The sequence below is a fragment of the Eutrema salsugineum genome, unplaced genomic scaffold (genome assembly GCF_000478725.1).
Source record: "Eutrema salsugineum unplaced genomic scaffold, Eutsalg1_0 scaffold_6, whole genome shotgun sequence".
Classification (NCBI taxonomy): domain Eukaryota; kingdom Viridiplantae; phylum Streptophyta; class Magnoliopsida; order Brassicales; family Brassicaceae; genus Eutrema; species Eutrema salsugineum.
Window position 1 is genome coordinate 14,292,823 of NW_006256547.1, and position 19,726 is coordinate 14,312,548.

Here is a 19,726-nt window from a genome sequence, read left to right on the forward strand (position 1 = left end):
CATGAACAGTACTCTAAAGCATGGAAAAGATGAGTTTTAACAGACTAAATACCTTGGAATCTTCAAGTTTCGAGTGAAAAACGAATGTGCAGCAAGAAACTAGACAGGATTACGAGTTCAATGCAGTTGGAATTTCTCAATTTGATGCAGGGACGAGAGAGATATGAAAGTTTAAAGTTCAAGAATGGAGAGAAAGGAGCAAACTCGCGATGAAGAAGAAAGAGAGGTGGGGAACAGCTGTCTTGGCGCGTCCTTTGACCGGTCAACGTCCGTACGGTCAACTGAAATTCAAAATCTGGTCGCGCCTGGTTGACCGTGTCACGTGACCGTGTCAAGAACGTGTTTGTGTCTCTTCTTTGCCGCGGTCTTGGTGTGGCCGTGGCAACTTGACCGTGGCAATCTTCGAATAATGGCTTTTGTTAATCTCTGTGTTGCCACGGTCACCTTCATGTTCGCGTCTCATGGCCGTGACAAAAACCGAATGAATGCTTGTTCCTCTTTTCTTTTGCCACGGTCACCTTCCATCTCGTGTCATCCCACCGTGGCAAAACTCGAACCAGGTCCTCTTCTCATATCTTTTTGCCACGGCCACTTGTGTCCCGTGCCCTTTTACCCGTGGCAATCACCGAACCCTTGCATATTTTGCCACGGCCTAGTTTTGAGACCGTGATTCATTCCCCGTGGCAAAGCAAAAAGGTTTGCCACGCCTTGTTCCTGACCGTGGCCGGTACCCATGTCAAAGGCCGAGCACAAGCTTGTCTCCATTCCTTCATCTCTTTTCATCTTGCATTCACTTTCCAAGGGTTCAGACTCAAACCTATAACCTGTAGACACTTAAACAAACCCATCAAAACATCCTAAAACATAAACAGAAAGGAATCAAAAGATCAAAAGCATATTTACGAAGGATAAGCTTGGGGTGTCTCCCAAGAGCACTTTGTTTAAAGTCTCTAAGTTTGACTTTGGAAACCTGTTTAACAGGCTGGTGGATCAAGAAGGGGAACTGATGTAGCTTCCTCCTTATTTTGTGAAACCAGATAATGCTTGATCCTTTGTCCATTTACCACAAACTCTTGACCATTCTTTCCTTCCAAGACAACAGCTCCATATGGCCTGACTTCAAGAACCTTAAAGGGACCAGACCATCTAGACTTAAGCTTTCCTGGAAACAACTTAAGTCTAGAGTTGAACAGCAACACCAAATCACCATTCTTGAACTCCCTTTTCAGAATCTTTTGATCATGCAAAGCCTTGGTCTTCTCCTTATAGATCTTTGAGCTCTCAAAAGCCTCAAGCCTAATCTCCTCAAGTTCATGGAGTTGCATGACCCTTTTCTCTTGAGCTGTCTTGATATCAAAGTTCAGCAACTTCACAGCCCACATAGCCTTGTACTCCAACTCAACAGGAAGGTGGCAGCTCTTCCCATATAGCAGATTGAAAGGTGATGTCCCAATTGAAGTTTTAAAAGCAGTCCTATAAGCCCACAATGCATCATCTAGCTTTTTGCTCCAATCTTTTCTGCTTGAGCTAACAGTCCTCTCAAGAATGGCTTTGATCTGTCTATTAGATACTTCAACCTGGCCACTAGTTTGAGGATGATAAAGAGTAGCTACCTTGTGTTTCACTCCATGCTTTCTCAGCAAACCCTCCAAAGTCTTGTTCACAAAATGAGATCCTCCATCGGAGATAACAACCCTTGAAACACCAAATCTTGGGAAGATAATGATCTTGAATAGCTTCACTACAACCTTGGAATCATTGGTAGGGGAATCATTGGTAGGGGAAGCAACCTAAATCCAAAAGCTGAACCATGACACTCTTGCAACACAGGTTGCATCTCCTCCTCAGCAAGACACCTTCTATACAGCTGATCTTTGTTCAGGACATAGAGGTAGGGCTCATCCCAATGGTATCTTTGAACTTCTCTGAAGAACTTCTTCCTATGGTAAGCATCTAATTCATGTGGTTCTACTCCACAAGCAAGATAGTTCACAATGTCTGCAAACCAAGGCATCCTCCTCTCTTGAATGTTGTCCACTTCTTCAAACTCCAAATAAGAATGGAGCACCATCAGTGATTCCTCAGGAAGACTGTCATTAAGAGGCACTTCAGAGTCAATTCTCAGCCTAGAGAGATGGTCTGCAGCTCCATTCTCTATACCCTTTTTATCTTGTACTTCCATATCAAACTCCTGAAGTAGAAGAACCCATCTCAATAGTCTTGGTTTAGCATCCTTCTTGGTCATCAGATACCTGAGGGCTGCATGATCAGTATATACAATGACTTTTGATCCCACTAGGTAACTTCTGAATTTATCAAAGGCAAAGACTATTGCCAACATTTCCTTCTCAGTAGTAGCATACTTCTCTTGTGCAGAGTCAAGTGTTCTACTAGCATAGTAGATGACATGAAGCTTCTTATCTTTCTTCTGGCCAAGTACAGCTCCAACTGCAAAATCAGATGCATCTGTCATAACCTCAAGAGGAAGGGACCAGTCTGGGGCTTGGACAATTGGTGCACTGACTAATGCATCCTTGATCATCTTGAAGGCCTCTTCACATTCAGCATCAAAGATGAAATCCACTTCTTTACACAACAGCCTTGTCAAGGGCCTGGCAATTCTTGAGAAGTCTTTGATGAATCTTCTATAAAACACTGCATGCCCAAGGAAACTCCTTATCCCTTTGACTGAAGTGGGGGTTTGCAGGTTTACCATTACTTCTACTTTTGCTCTGTCAACCTCTATGCCCTTCTCAGATATCTTGTGCCCAAGAACTATTCCTTCCTGCACCATGAAGTGGCACTTCTCCCAGTTCAACACCAAGTTATGCTGCTCACATCTCTCCAAGACCTGTGACAAATTAGAGAGACAATCCGAGAAGGAGGAGCCATAGACACTAAAGTCATCCATGAACACCTCAACTTTCTCTTCAATAATGTCAGAGAAAATGTGCATCATACATCTTTGAAATGTGGCAGGGGCATTACAGAGACCAAAAGGCATTCGCCTGTATGCAAATGTGCTATAAGGGCATGTGAATGTTGTTTTCTCTTGATCCCGGGGTTGGAAGAACCCCGAGTACCCATCGAGAAAACAAAAAAAGGGGTGGTTTGCAAGCCTCTCTAACATCAGATCAATGAAAGGTAAAGGAAAATGATCCTTCCTAGAGGCTGCATTGAGCTTTCTATAGTCTATACACATTCTGTGTCCTGTGACAGTCCTAGTAGCTATAAGCTCATCCTTCTCGTTTTTAACCACTGTGATCCCACCCTTCTTGGGCACAACATGAACAGGAGACACCCATCTTGAGTCGGAGATTGGGTAAATTATCCCTGCCTCAAGAAGTTTTAGTATCTCCTTCTTAACCACTTCCTTAAGGTTGGGGTTAAGTCGTCGTTGATGCTCAATAGAGGACATAGATTGGTCCTCTAGGTGGATCCTGTGGGTGCAAATGTCAGGAGAGATACCTCTAATATCATCCAATGAATATCTTATGGCTCTCCTGAACTTTCTTATCTCACTAAGCAATGCACTCTCTTGATCCTCTAATAGGCTATCATTGATGATTATTGGATATGTGGAGTTTAAGCCCAAGAAAGCATACCTGAGCCCTGTTGGTAGAGGCTTGAGCTCAACAGGGGGTGCATCAGCCTCATTCCAATCCTGGTCCAAGCTGCTTTGGCTGGTGTCTGATCCTTTGATAGCAAAAACTTCAGAGCCACTTTGTTCCAGCTCCAAAAACCTTGTCGCAGGACCCAGCTCTCTAGCATTGTCCAAATACAACTTGTACCCTTCACTTGCTTCAGCTAAGAGCCCATTGTCTCCTTGTTCTTGAGTTAGAGCAGCTTGAAGAGGATCCTCAGTGTTCAGCTCCTCTAGCAACTCATCAGCCAACTGATCCATTGTCTCCACATAGAAACATTGACCCTCAATGGTGGGTTTCTTCATCATCTCATTCACATCAAACTTGAGATTTTCAGACCCAATTTGAAGCTCTATTATCCCACCTCTCACATCGATAATAGCTCCTGCGGTTGCTAAGAATGGCCTGCCCAAGATAAGAGGATCTATTGGTTCCTCATCCATTTCCAGCACAACAAAATCTGTTGGAACCTCAAAACCACCAATCTTGACAGGTAGATCTTCCAACATACCAACAGGCAATCTAACTGATCTATCTGCAAGGATAAGAGAAATCCTTGCAGGTTTGAAAACTGTAAAGCCCAGCTTCTTTGCTATGGAGAATGGCATCAAGCTGACTGATGCTCCTAGATCACAAAGACATCCAGAGAATAGAAGAGGTCCAATGGCACAAGGGAGTGTGAAACTCCCTGGATCAGTTAACTTCCTTGGAATGGACGTTTTCTGAATGATAGCACTGTATTCATGACTTAGTACCACCATGCCTTGAAGCTCCTTTGTTCTGTTCAGAATGGCATCCTTCAAGGCATCCCAACTTCAACTTGTCTAATTCATTTCTCAACTCCTTAACTTCCCTAGTGAGCCTCTGTTCTGAGCTTGAACCTTCAGACCTATTTGATCTGTCATAGTCTTCACCATAAGTATCATTGCTCAATGCTAAGTTCTCCACTAGCTCTAAAGCAGCATGAATTTCTTTACCCAGAAAGTTCCCATTGGAAGCAGTATCCAGCTGGTTTCTAATCTTGGGAAGAGCTCCTCTATAAAGTGTGCTGAGAAGAGAAGCCTCACTAAACCCATGGTGTGGGCATTTGTTTGTGTAGCTCCTGAATCTCTCATATGCTTCACCAAAACTCTCATTGCTGTGCTGAGTGAAGCTAGAGATTTGGTTCCTCAGTTTTGCAGTTCTTGAGGTGGAGAAGAACTTAGATAAGAAGGCTTGCTTGCATTGCTCCCAAGTTTGAATGGAGCCTCTTGGAAGATTCTTCTCCCATTGATGAGCTTTGTCACCAAGACTGAATGGAAATAGTCTTAGCTTGAAGCTGTCTTCAGAAACTCTATTTATCTTTGTCAGATCACACACCTTATCAAAGTGGTCCAAGTGTTCCAAGGGATCTTCCATTGCTAACCCATGGAACTTTGAGTTTTGGACCATATTCAGCAATGATGCCTTCACTTCAAAGTTGTTATTTTGCACAGGTGGTGCCTGAATACCAGCTCCATACTGATGAGCATTGGCCCTGTCATTCTCTCCAACATAGACTTGGGGTTGCTCATATCTTCTTTGTTGGTGTTGGAAGGGCTGGGGTTGGTGGTGCACTTGTTGTCTTTGCTGAACATTGGCCTGATGCCTCTGTTGATGAGCTTGAGCTTGTCCCTGGTGGACATAAGCTTGTTGGTGATGCACCTGTTCCTGATGAACATTACCCTGATTCAGCCCTTGACCAACTCCATTACCAGCTCCATTACCTTGAGCCTGTTGCTCCTGAACTGGTTGTTCTATGTCTACCACGTGATCTCCTTGTTCTGCCATCTCAGTCTGATCAATTTGTCTACCACGTCTGTCCCTTCTCCTCCTTGGTACCAGAAGATTGATATTGTCGTTGAGAGGGAAAGGTGGACCACAGCTTCTTGATCTAGACCTAGTGTTCATACACCTGAAATCACAAACAGAACTTGAGAGTAATCAGTAAAAACAAGAAAGTAAGCACTTGATCTCAAGAACAGATCAGAGCTTAATGCTAGACAAACCACAATTTGGCAACGGCGCCAATTGATAACTAGGAGTTTTCAAGGCTCTTTATAGAGGTTATCAATCCCCTGTCTTGTAGTACAAGGGGTTTATCAATCCAAGAATGTGGTGATAGACATTAAGCTATGTAATCAGGTTCTGAATTCAAGCAAACAAGAGTGGTTTGGTTAACTAGAGACAACTACAAACTTAAACAGGATTAAAGACTAATGAAATGATTAAACAAGAACTAAACAATGGCAAATGATGAGAATGTATGAATGATGATGAGAAAGGTCTTAGACATGATAGTGGATTAGGATGCCTTCAGTGATAAACTAATGAGCTAATGAATCATATGATCAAGCAAACCATTCAACATAAACATCTTTAATTAAGTTAATCCTCTCATGAAGGTATTAACTCCTATGCTAGAACAGTTTCTAACCCAATCATCATCAGTGAAACATGAGTTAACAAGCATTAAGAATCAGTTTAATCTGTCATTTAAGCATATAGACAATCCTTCCCATGATGAATAACACTTAAACCTCTACAACCTTGGTTCACGCATTTCATCAAACACTTTTGGTGCATGAAATGCCCAGAATCTAGACCACATATGATTTGTATGGATCTAGCATAGAGAACAAGTTGTAGAGAATGGAATATGCATGATCTAACCCCTAAGCTCACTAATCTACCACTTAAGCACCCTAATCTACATATCTAAGACCTTAATATGGGATTACTCACTAATCATGATCAACACACTAGATCCTTTGCAAGATGTGTTGTTAATCATGATTAGAAGTGTGATTTGATGATAAGAAATGATGGAACAAGATGAAAAGAAACTTCAAATCGATATTAAACTCTAAAAACAAAGTGTAACAAGTTGTCTTTCACAAAAGGGGAAAAGAGACTAAAAGTGGATAAAAGGTTCTCTCCAAATTAGGTCTAAAAACAATATATAGGTGTCTTGGGCGAACCGGGTCAACCCGGAACAAACCGGGTACTGACCCGGTCTTAGTGGGTGAAGATGGGTTTGCCACGGTCAAGTGTGTTCTTGGTGTGGCCGTGGCAACCTGACCGTGTCAAAGCTTGTTCGCGTGTTCTTGGCTGCATTTGGATGCCACGGTCTAACAAGCCTCGTCCAAAACCCGTGGCAAGTGGTCGTGTTAAACGCCAAAGATGTGTAAAAGTTGCCATGGTCAAGTCCCAGACTGTGGCATTCAGACCGTGTCAAAACCCGCATGCTTGTAAAGTCCTTCCCAGCCAAGTATTTGTTTGCCACGGTCAAGTCCCAGACCGTGGCATTCAAACCGTGTCAAAACCCGAATGCTTGTAAAGGTCCTCCCAGCCAATTGTCTGTTTGCCACGGTCAAGTGTAGACCATGGCATGAAGATCGTGCCAATCGCCGAAGATTTGCAAAAGTTGCCACGGCCAAGTGTGGACCGTGGCATTCCATCGCGGCATGTTTAACTTATAAGCATATAAATTATCAAATAAACCCACATCCTAAACATTATCAAACACATAATCCAACAAATACACCTTTCATAAATTGTCAAGTTCAACATTAAACTTCACCATTCGTCCTAAGCGTTGGCAACAGCCGGATTCCCAACAAACTCTTCGTATGAGTCCATGGCGTATTTCTCCCTTAACCTGTCAACGTCATCGTCCGTTATCAAACCCATAACCTCCACTCCAAGCCCTGCAGCATGCATCTCTAAGAATTTGGCCGCACATGGGCCACAGTAACCGGATCTCTTGTTCTGATATATGCCCTCCAAACGACTCCATGTGTAAGGGGTGGTGCGTAGGCCTTCCGTTAATTTGCTATCCAAATAACGCTTCAATATAAATGGCATACTTTGATACACGGGCGCAATATACTGCTCCACACCGCTTCATCATTATGACTGATGAATGAGTCCAAAATCTTTATGTTGCCCATTTTAAAGTCAATTACAAGGCCCACCCAATGCTCAGACCCCCAGTTCATCGGGACGTATACAACGTCCACAAACCGTATAAACATTTGCCTCTGACGCTGATTAGCCCACTTTGCAGGTTTTCCCAATACAATGCCCTGAATGGTTTTCCCCCAGTCACACTGATTTTTGTCTCCATATATGAAATCGTTGTAGTAGTTGCCGATGATGGATATGAACAAGGTGTCTACAAATGCTACCCTATCTTCCAATTATATTTCACCTCTACGTCTCTAAAGCATGGCCATTATGACTTGCATGTGCTGATGAATAACAAAACATAAATAACAAATAATACAGATAATTAAAGATTCAGTAGGTACCAACTATATACTTACCATCGTGTTAATCCACTCAGTAGGCTTCGCAATTTGTAGAAAGAATTGATTGTTCACAGTATGACCAGTGACAATGCAAAAGTCGCTGTAATGAGAGCAATTGGTAATTAATAACAATGAAAGTTTAAGGATAAATTGCTTTGCATACGATATAACTTACATGTTTCTTTCACGCGATAATAACTCCTGGAATGCCTTGAACTGGTCTTGTTCTACTGTTTCGAGTGGTCTGTACGCAGCTTTCGATCTAGATACAAATAGAGCTTTCACCTTTGAATCTGCGGTGTAAATATCTCAAATCTTGTCCGACCATACGCGTGCGCGTTTTCCTCTGCCTCTTCATCCTCTTCCTGTTCCTCTACCTCTTCCTCCTCTTCCTGTTCCTCTACTTTTTCTCTTTACACCAGACGGTCCCTCAACTTCTTGTGGGGGTTTTGGAGTACAAGGGGTCTTCTGCGAAGCATCACTTCATCCTCAGGCGCAGTATGGTAATCTTTCCCCGCATTTGAGTCCTCCTCATTAGCCACAGCCTACAAACCAGCGTAACAATAAAGCGTATAACATATCAATCGTATACCTAGCGTATACCTAAAGAGTACTGTATACACATGCATATCATATGAACAAGTTTAATGTCTGACCTGTGCATCCTGTGCATCTGTCTGCGCTTCATTTTTCTTATATGCGTAGCTCAATGGGTGAGCAGTCTGAGGTTTGTAGACTACTAAGGTGCCTGACACCAAATTTGTTCTACCACCATCCACCTGAATAAGTCATAAAAAACATAGCACAGTACACACACGTTATGAAACTTAATAGAGTCAGCTGCTGACTAAACAATTAGCTCACCTCGTTGAGGCCAGAAGGTGGATCTTCATGCGGATTGACGAAGTAAGGAGGTGGACGAGTTGTTCCTGAATTGGCTTGTTCAGGTTCAGGGGTCTTCGTCGGAGCTTCTGGAGTTTTCAAGTCTGCATGGTCCCTGGGAGAATAATGGTCCCCGCCGTAGTAAGTAGAGGTCCCTTCTTCATCTTCTCTTTTTTTTTTGGTGTACACCATCTTGGGGGTGTACACCATCATCATGGCGTACGCTAGACTGTGCACCATCATCACCTCCTTCTTCACCTCCATCTTCGGCTTCGTCTTCATCTTCCTCCGGTTTTTGACCACCTTTTTTTGGATTCTGTCCTTCGTCACCCTGTTCCCCATTTTCTTTAGACGGGTGTACATCGTCATCTTCTTCGTCCTGTTGGTATACGCCCAATCTCTTGTCCAACTCTGTCTTAATCTTACGAAGGAGTAATTCATTCTGACTTACTATCCATCTTTTAAGATCTTCAATCTGTCCACTTTCAGGGGTTTCATCTTCCGATAGATTAGAAGAGTTCTTGCCCCTGCCTCTTTTCCTCTGCATCTTACGTTTTTCAGTTAGATGAGTTTTCAGTTTCTTCTTCGGTCGGGTGGATGGCTCAGGTTCCTGTTCATTGGTAGCCTCGTCCTCTGCATCACTAAGATCCACAATAGGTGCTGGTGCCACTGCAAAATCCGAAGGTGTGAATTTATACCCCTCGGCCATGAGTTCCTGCATGAATGCAACTTCGGCATCCTCTACCTCATCTCCCCAACGCAATTCATTCTGTTGGTCATTGTCACCATCATCCACTACCATCTGTTTCACAGACAACTAAGACAAAAAAACAATTGCAAAATTACCAACCAAAATCACAGAGTACTTATCTTATAAGACAAGTACTACAAAATAAGACTACAAATAGTACTAAATATAAAACTACAAATAATTTACCAGAGGGTCGGATTCCACGGCAACTATGTCCCCAAGATGCAATAGTGTGATAACGTTTTGACAACCTTCGGGATCTTCAACGAAAGTCTTCAAGTTATCAGGTTGAGGAATTTTGGAAACCAACATTGGTATAGATTGGAGGCCATGAGTTGTAGTGATAGAGGGAATCCATAGCATGCACTGGTTTTCTGTTTAAGTTGACGACGCAATCGTGTTAAAGGATTCTCCCTTTTCTCGGCATCCGTCATTGCCTTCGGAGCTTGAAAACGAGATACTGTTTTATTAAAGGATACCTTCCCCCATGGATACAGCATGAACCTATCCAAGTCAGTCAGCATCTCAACGTATTTCTCGGTGAGGGCCAGATTTTTGCTATTGCAAAACAGAACACCGTCGACAAGAACGATTAGGGCCAATAGAAGCCGTTTCCATCAGGGTAGATCCGGGTCCTTTAGCATTTCAAGCACATCAAACACGTTCATAGCGGTCGCTCTTCCGAACAGGTCCTTCCAGATTCTTGTCTTTTCGACATCTTCTTCTTCTTCTGTGCTATCAGGTTCGGGATTGCAATTCAATCCAGTGATTTCCTTAAACTCCCGTATCGAATATCTCAGAGGCTTTCCACCAAAGAGGAACCAAATCTCGTGTTTCTTCATGGTCACAAGTTGTCGTGATAGAAGGGCATGGACTAGTTTGGCGCTGTTGCAACATCTTGCAACAGGTAGATGGAATAACTTCCCAAACTGGGAATGAAGTAGCTTCTCAAGATCTTTAGTACCCTTTAACGCCTCGACAAGGAGGCCAATGACATTGGCCTTTGAATATATGTTCAACCGAGCACCAACGGGGTAGCAACCATCGCCGAGGACCCTTTTTGGTAGTTTTTCCGAAAGGTTATTTGAAACTTCTCCATCTTCCATGCCTGTATTTGAAGCTTCTCCGTCTTCCATTCCTGTATTTGAACCAAAACAACAAATCCGAAATGCAGGAAAGATATAATATTTTGGATACACAGTTAAATGCAAACCAGGGGAAAATTTTGAGGGAAACGAGTTCGAAGGAGTTCCTTAAACTTCTGGAAAAACTACCCTATTCGTATGCTCTGATATATAAACTTCTGAAACTGTTTCTAGATGATATAAGAGTAATCCAACCGTTTTAATTCAATATATAGACATAAGTACTAGAGTTCATAACCGCTAATACATAAATCAGGCCAATCAGGCGCCCCGTTTCAATCTTAATTTGAGCTACAAACCGCCAGTACAGTTCAGACAATATCGAAGTTCATAAAAGTAACTTACTTTTAGAATTCTGAGCAGGCCATTCTAGAAGAAGAGGAGCGAATTGTAATTTGGAGCTACACCGCCGGCATAGATTGAGACGACTCGCGTGAATGGGATGTTCAAGCCGGTCACTCCGTCGCAGTGGCATGGGCGGTATGGGCGACTGCTCCGTCGGAGCTGTCTTCGAGTTACTCCGGAGCACTCGGCTCGACACCGGAGGCACAGTGTTGTTGCGCCTTAATGATTTTTTTACTCTCCGCGCCATTACAACGGTCAATCGGAGGGCTAATCGGAGATGGATTGCCGGAGATGCTAGATGGACTACGTCCAGATGTAGATCCCAAATTTAATTTTTCATTTAAATGTTTGGGTGTCGATAAATTATACATTTGATTTTACTTCGGTTTATGATATTGAACTTTGGTTTATAATTTTATGTAATCGGTTTACCAAATCGGATTTTATCAGAAAATTTTAGTTATTTTACTTTGATAATGGCAATTTTGAAAATAAAAAATTGCCTTAGGGCCCTTGCGGGAAGACAAACAGTAAAAAAAGCCCTATCCTTCATTGGTTTTGAAAACATCCTATTCCTCTAATTTAAAACTTAAAAACTACCAATACATCAATTTTCTCAAGAATCAAACTAAAAATTCCTAAACCCATTCACGTTTGGTGTTATTATATTGAATATCCCCACTTCTAATGCTTTTTGCCTTTATTGAACCTTAGGTAGAGATACTAAGTCAATATTGGTAGCATTCCATCTGAAATTTCTCGAAATGGAACCTTGACAAGTATAGTAGTTACCCATCACCCATGCTACACTGAGGCTGAACCAAATTTTTAGAATCTGTGGAGAACCCAACTACGTGTGATATCATTGCACTTTTACGTAATGAAATTTCTATTGTAACTGTCAAGTAGTTGTTCAATGGTTGTACTATACTAGATTTTAATTCGCGCTATAGTTCTGGCCGGATAATTTGTGAAGAAAAAATATTTAAAAATTTAAGAATTTTTTTCTACTTTATATGTATAAATATATATATATATATATATATAACTACTGATTATAGATAGAGATGTCAAACCAAACAAATATGTGTTAAATCTGTTTTGAATTGAATTAAATTTTTATTCTTATTAACCCAAAAACTATACTCTTAAACTCATAACTTTAATATGCATCGTTTAAAGATTCTAATTTTTAAGACCAGTACACGAAGTCTTACAAAAATTTAATTTTTTGAATCTAAGTATTTATAAATTAAAAAAATATATTTTTACTATTTATTTGGATATATATATATATATATATATTCAAATAAAATATAATAAATTATAATAAAATATATTATAAAATTTTGAATAATATTTATAGAAAAGCCCCAAACCGCAATCATGAAAATTATTAAATCATCTTCTTTTTCTTCACGATTGTGGTGCCATCAAAATTATAATTTTCCAGGCGATTTCACATCGACGATTAAATTAGTGCTGGTGATCATCTCATTTCACAGAGATAAGCTGTAATACCAAGACCGTGTGGAAGTCTTAGCAGAAACAATGGAACGAGCAGAAAAAGCTTGAGGAGCTTCGTCTCCAGATTGTGCAGGAGAAGGAGCGTTCTGAGTTTCACACTCTTCAGGAACAAGCCGGTCTCGTCCCCTAAGTTTTTCTTCATCTCCTTGCTCACTTCCGATTGATTTGCGTGGTATCTTATTTTGGAATTAGGGTTGGGTATCATAGTTTGTAGCTTATGATTTAGAGTAAATGTTCCTCCCTCTCCCGCGTTTGTAGTTACATATCTGTCGATACAAACAAAAAATAGAGTGCATGAGGTTTGAACATAAAGGTTTGGGTAGAGCATATCGTACCAGCTAAAGATGAACTGGCCATCTAGGACAACAAAGAGTGGTAATAAGGTGAAGATCTCCTAAATGTATATCATGATGCCAGCTAAAACCAATTATGAAAAAAATTGATGTTAAGATTATGTTCAAGTAAAATGAGCTAGTATATCCTAGCAGAAAAAATCTCCATAAATAAAAATCTTCTGGTGGGAGTTTGTAGTGCAAGTACTCTAGCTACCACCTAGTCTAGTACTAAAAAAAAAAAAAAAACTAGCATGTAAAGTCTAGAAGCACATGGTCTTACTCATCATAGTTTTGTGTCAAACATTCCTGAAAAATATTCAAGGTCTTTTAATAAGCATAGAAAGATTTAAAAATTGCAGAAGAAGATAAGAAACAAAAAAAAATATTAGTACGGATAAACATCCTCTCCCAGACTTAAATCACACTGTTCCCAGTGTGAAAAAATTGTTTAGAAGATGGTAAATAAAAGCAAAAGAGTCTAAAAATAAAAGAAAAGAAAATGATGAGGTGATGGATGGGCGCCTATGTCTCATGGCTGTCGTCTGTCTCTGTGGCAGAAGAGTCATCATCAAACCTGTAGTTCTTCTTCAGGAACTTCTTCATGTGCCTATTGATCTTCTCATGCTGATCAAGCTTCTTCTTCAAAGCTGGAAAGTCTGCATCACTCCGAGTGGATGCTCTGGTCTGAGTAGAACTGCCTCGGGATGAAGATGGTGCATGCTGAAGTCTCATGCTGTTTGAAGCTACCTCTCTCTTGGCTTTTTCTGCCAGAAATTTCTTCATGGTCAGAGGTAAGAAAGGCAAAGATGGTAAGAAATCGCGGGTCTCTGATCTCTATCCTTGGTCTGCTCTATCTCGGATTCGGAGCACTGAATCTAAAGGTAAGAGAACCCTTGACTCGGTGGTACTATTGCAGAACTTGTAAGCAAATCCAATGGGGTCCATCTTGGCCCTGGTAATAGTCCTGTCTCTAAAGAACTGAGAGAGATCGAACCAATCTTCCCTAAGAGGTGTTTCGGCTGAAAAATCAACTCCTGCTGCTACCATAAGTGAAGTAATGGTGCTTCCAAAGGCTGGTGAGTAGTTCAGACCCTCAGATGTAAGCGTCTCATGCTTAACCTTTACTAGGTCCCTTGCAATGATGCAAGCAAATCAAGGGAATCTTGGGTGATCTGCGAAAGGTAACTGAAGTGTCACCAGCTCAAGTTTGAGGACATTCGCCTGGTTGGCTCTGGAATACATAGTGTGTGCTAGCAATTTGTGCACATATCGAACAACAGGGTGAGAGAGAAGTGATGCTTTGGACCTTCATTTGTCATAAACTCCATAACCCATTAATTTCCAAAGATCCTCATTTGGATCTTTCTCTAAAGCAATCTCATCATACTATGGCAGCTTCAAAGCATCACACATCTCCAAAATGGTAAGAGAATAGAGATGATCTCCAATAGAGAAGGAGAGTGTGCCATCTAGAGCTCTAGGAGTAGCTCTCTTCTTGTAGCACAAGGTCGCTGATGCAAAGAAATCTTTGGTGTGGCTCTCATAGGTTGGAAAACTCTGCTCCATGAATGATCTCATTCCAAGCCTATCAAGATACCATATCAAATATTCTCTGATTCCAAGCATCTCAAGAGTAGAGTAATCGATTGCTGGAGTTGGGTTGATCTTCAGCTTCTCAAGTTGCTCCAAATAGTTGATGTCTAGATCAATGGCTTTACAAACAAACTTCACCTTCGGCCTAGAGGAAGACTTAGCTCTCCGAGGTACATATTTTTGAGTGGGGGCTCTCTCAATCTCTCCTGAAAATATTCTTCTCTGTGCTGATATAAAGGTCTCTTTTACTCCCATTTGTCTTTGGTTGACCCGGTTTGTTGGAGACACTATATATATGTTTTAGGGTTTCTTAAGGAATATCTCATTTTCCTTTATGCTTTTTGCCTTTTTAATGAAAGAACACCTTTTTGAGAGAGAGATCTCCCATTTTCTGTATAATCAAAAGAGTTTTGAGAGCTTTAATAATCTTTTATTCATCATCTATCATCATCAACTAATTATGCTTATCTACCTATCTTGCAAAGGATTTAAGGAGATAATCATGATTAGTGAGTAGTCCCCTCATTAGAGTTCTAGATATGTAGGTTAGGGTGCTCTAGAGATTTGATTAAGCTATCTTAGGTCTAGATCCATGTTTTCATTTCTCTAAATAGCTGATCTCTATGCTAGATCCTTGCACATCACTTGTGATCTAGAATCTAAGTTTTTCATGTACCAAAAGTGTTTGATGAAATTCCTTTGCAAGATGTGTTGTTAATCATAATTAGAAGCTTTAAACGATGAAAAGAAATGATAAAGAAAACACCTTTATTGATCCAAAACGAGATATCTCTTCCCAGAATCTGGGTTTTCTTACAAAAGAGGCAAAGAAACTAAGAGAGAATCAAAGATGTTTTAGGGTTTTTCCTAAAAAACTATATATAGCAAGGGTTTTGGGTCGGATCAGCCCAGGATAAACTGGGTACTGACCCGACTCAGTTGTGTCTTGTGCCTGATGTGCGAGATGTTCACTTCCATGCCCAAGTCGCACGCCCAAGTCGGTCTCATCTGCGAACACATGTGCTAGATGGTTCGACTTCATGTCCAACCCGCACACCCAAGTCGCACAGATTTTTGGACTTAGCCAAATTTGATTCTGGAAGTCTCTACCCTTCTCAGAGTCTCCTTACACGCATCTCTAAAGTCTCAGTTTGATTCCAGAGTATGAACATTCATGGGTGTGAGTTTACCAAGTCGTACACCCAAGTCACAGCATTTCTCATTTGCTCGGACCACTCAACGTTTGAGGCAGCATAACTCTTGGAATACTGGTACAAATGGCTTGATTCAAACTCCAGTGGCAAGGAAGCATAATTACCTAGAATGTTGATGAAGAGTGCAAGTGCATCCGGGAAATGGAAGGGTTCCCGGACGGCCGGTCTTTGCAGTATACCGGAACGATCTTGAGAAGGCTTCCATTCCGGAAACGTTATCTCCCAGCTCAGAGCTCTAAATCGTGTGATCTCAAGTGTTCTTGGAGAAGACTCAAAGCTATTGAACATTTATGAAGGCCCCAGAAACTGAATCGTTGAGTAAGAGCATCGTCCTGCGTAATCTTTGAAGCACATCGAATCGGTCCGGAATGCAAGCGAGACAGGCATGTCTTCTAATGGCTATAACTCTCAACTCACTGATCCGAATCCACTAATTCCAACTGTTCTGGAACCACGACTCAATCCTCTCCAACTTTCATGAAGATCCCGGAAGCTGAGTCAGAGGACAAGGCTCCCCGGACAGGAAATCATTCAACGTATCTGATTTCTCCGGAATGAATACGAGACAGGTTCGTCTTCCTGTGGCCATATCTTTCAGCTCGCATCTCAAATATCATTGATTCTAACTGTTCTGGAATCTTGACTCAATTATATTGATCTTTGCTGAAGACCCCAGAAGCCAAATCGGCCGGGAAGGCCTTGCGGTAACGCGATCTGTGAAATGTATATGCACCAAAACTCTCCTAAAAGCACCTATTTAACACTCCAAACCATTAAATTCATTTGGACCTAGTGCAAGCTCCTACATCCTAAACTAATGCTTAAGGACCTAAAATGCATGAAATAAGACATGATTTGGGCTTAAATATATACACTAATATGATGCATTTTATGGATATAATAGCAATCCAGACAGATTGTTGGAACTAGGAGCACCAATCTTTCGAGAAATACTCATTGAATTCAACAAGTTTGTGAAGACAATCCCTCTCTATAAAGGTTTCGATGATGTGTGGGATCTTGGTTGTTTGCAAGTTTTCTTTAGGTACACCAAGGAGACAAAGGAGGCTATCTGAACCTACTTTTGGAGAGCCAGACGCATGTACTTTCCCAGGTTATCACCTGATGCTGCAGTTTACTAAATTCACCTTCAAAGACCTATAGAATGCAGATACTACACCAACAAAATCAGAAAGGAAAAGCTTGATGAGTTCAATGATGTAGTTCGAAGCTTGCTTGAAGGAATCACCTTTGCCAGAACTTGCAAAGACTTCATGAAAGGCCATTACTTTTGTGAGAGCAAGGAATCCCTCCCTGAAATATAAGACTTGTTCAATCATGCAAGAACAGGTAGACCTGTTCGAACTCTCCATAAATTCAAAACTCAAGGTCAGTTTCTCATCTCTTGTTCGATTAAAGGTAAAATGTTTAACAATGTGCTTTGTGATTTTGGAGCTTGTCTCAATATGATGTCCAAGGCAATTGGTTTGAGACTTGGTATTAAGCACCTGCGCAGGACTAGGACGAATAGTAGTCTAGCTGATGATTCCAATGCAACACCTAAAGGAGTAGCCCATGACATTCCTTTGAGAATAGGAGATTGGATTGTGCCTGTGGACTTCTACATTGTGGAAACAAAAGATGCAACACTAATGTCGAGGTGATGGGTGTGTGTCAAGTTTTACCCTAAATGAAATCAATTGCCACAAGTGCACAGCTGATCGATTGTAGTACTTAGGGATCGAATCCACAAGGAAGGAGGATCTTTCCGGCAAAAGCCTTCGAAAGAAATATGAAGTAAAAAAGTTTAGAAGCAGGCAATTTTTGTAGGGGTTTTGGTGATGTCTTTAAAACGTAAAAATTAATCTTAACTGGAAAATACGGGAATTAAAATTGATGTGAGTGCAGTGGGCAACACAAGTTTTACCCTAGACAAGCTGCAAGTGCACAGTAAACGCAATAGTACTTAGGGATCAATCCACATAGATCTGTGTGTTGAGGACTCCAAACTGATACTAAAATCAATCGTAAACCTAATCTAATAAAAAGGGTGTTTGGTTTGTCACTAAATCAAATTATGCAGAGAATGAAAAAGATGGAAATAAAAATCGGTTGAAAACTATATGAAAAACGGTGCTGGGTTCAAGGTTTATCTTTAGGGTTCATGTTCTAAAACACAAGGAATTTAGGCAAGTATTTTCTATGACTCTGAAACTAGGATAGACACATGTAAGATTAGCCAACTCTCATCACCCTAATCATCGAATCACTTGTTCATGGCAATTAACTCTCGCTCTCATGCCAGAACAAGATCATGCTTTGTAGATCGGAATCCATCTCTGCTTATGTATCATTCGTAGGTAGCTTTCGTATCCTACGACACGTCCATAAGATAAAGTTCAGGCAATCCAGATACAACACTCTTGTGGCTCGGATTAAACCTAGGATCGGATTCTGGGTGATCAATCCAGAATTACCGCTTTGAGATTTGGATAAATTGCAGAATCATGTTAAAAATCAAAATCCTGTTCCTAAATACCTAGATGTCATTCGAACATGGGGTCGCTTTGGATTACACTTTCACCCAACTAGGTGACTACTCAGACATGGTTGAGGTAGACAACAAAGTTGCAGAAAAAGAAACAAAGTTGCAGAAAAATTTCTCTTATTGAATACAGAGTGGCGATGGAGAGCTTCTACAAATGCATAAAAATAAAACCTAAAACTACAAAATAAGTTCTCTCTCAAAGAGAAGAAATATGCACTCTTACAAAAGACCTAAAAGTGAGTATTTATAGTGTTTCTCCAGGTCTTGGGCGTCTAGGGCTTGTAAAATGGATACAGGAAGTGTCTTGGGCCTTAGTTGGGCTCCTGAGGTTCGTACATAGGTCCACCAGGGTGAAATCTCTTGAGCCGCGGTGGGAAGAAGGCTGGCCGCGGGTGAAAGCACTTGTGCTTGACTGGGCTTATGTTGATCGGCCTTCAGTGCATTAATGATATCTGGAGATCCAACCGTTGGATCGCTTTGATTCCAAGTGTGTTGGAAAGCTGGTTGTCTTCTCTATAATGTATCCAAATTTGGGGATAATCAGACGGTGATAATGGCTTAATAGGTTGCCAAACTTCTGACGGTCTGAATTTATTCAAAAATGTACTTTTGCTCCAAAATGCACTCCAAAGTCCCAAGTTTCTTGAAAAGCCTTTTAAATCTCCAAAACATGGAAAACACTTATAAAACCTTTAAAACTGAGTAAAACACGGGAAAAAGGCCGATTACTACCTCAACACCATAATCTGGTACCAATAAATACCCAAACAATTTTGATAGGTTAATCGGTACCGAAACATATTAAAATTGGTAAATTAATACCTCAACAATGTTTTCTGGCCAATTTGTACATTGACTTTCTTTCTGTTAGTCAAACCTGTTACATTGCAAATGGAATCCGAATCGGATTCCACGGTGGATGCAAACCAAAACCGACATCGTTTTAGTTTTAAAATGTGGGGAAAAAGGCAAAAACGATGTCGTTTTACATTTAGTCTACATTAAAAAAGAAACCATCTATATCTTCGTCAACTTAAAACGGGGAAGAACATCGATAGTTAGGGTTTGGGTGGTGTTCGAAATCAAATCAGAATGCCTTCATCGTCGAATTCGAACTCTTCCTCGGAGATTCAGGTAGGTTTAGGTTTGCAATTTTGATTTTGATTTGATTTAAACACTTTCGGAATATCAAATAAGAGATTTTAATTTTGATTTCACAATTTGCAGGTTTTACTGCCAATATGAGTCGAGGTGGGCCTCTGACTTCCTCTCTATCTCCCTCTTTTTCTTCGTCTCTATCTCCCTCTTGATTTCCTTCATCTCCATTTCCTTCACTATTTTCATCCGCCTCCATATATATATCGACAACATTAGTCCACCTCGCCGCTAAACACAACTTCAGGAATTTTTC

At 40.9% G+C, this 19,726-nt stretch overlaps 1 protein-coding gene and 1 non-coding gene across 2 annotated transcripts; one reads left to right on the plus strand and one right to left on the minus strand.

Annotated features, from left to right (window-relative positions):
• Positions 1–4,713: 4,713 nt before the first annotated feature.
• LOC112083623 lies at positions 4,714–4,820 on the plus strand. The gene has a single exon (XR_002897759.1). It is a non-coding gene; the product is annotated as a small nucleolar RNA R71 (small nucleolar RNA).
• Positions 4,821–10,225: 5,405 nt separating this feature from the next.
• On the minus strand, positions 10,226–10,744 carry LOC18011507. The gene has a single exon (XM_024151547.1). The coding sequence runs from the start codon at positions 10,742–10,744 to the stop codon at positions 10,226–10,228; it is 519 nt and encodes a 172-aa protein (XP_024007315.1).
• Between the last annotated feature and the right edge of the window lie 8,982 nt (positions 10,745–19,726).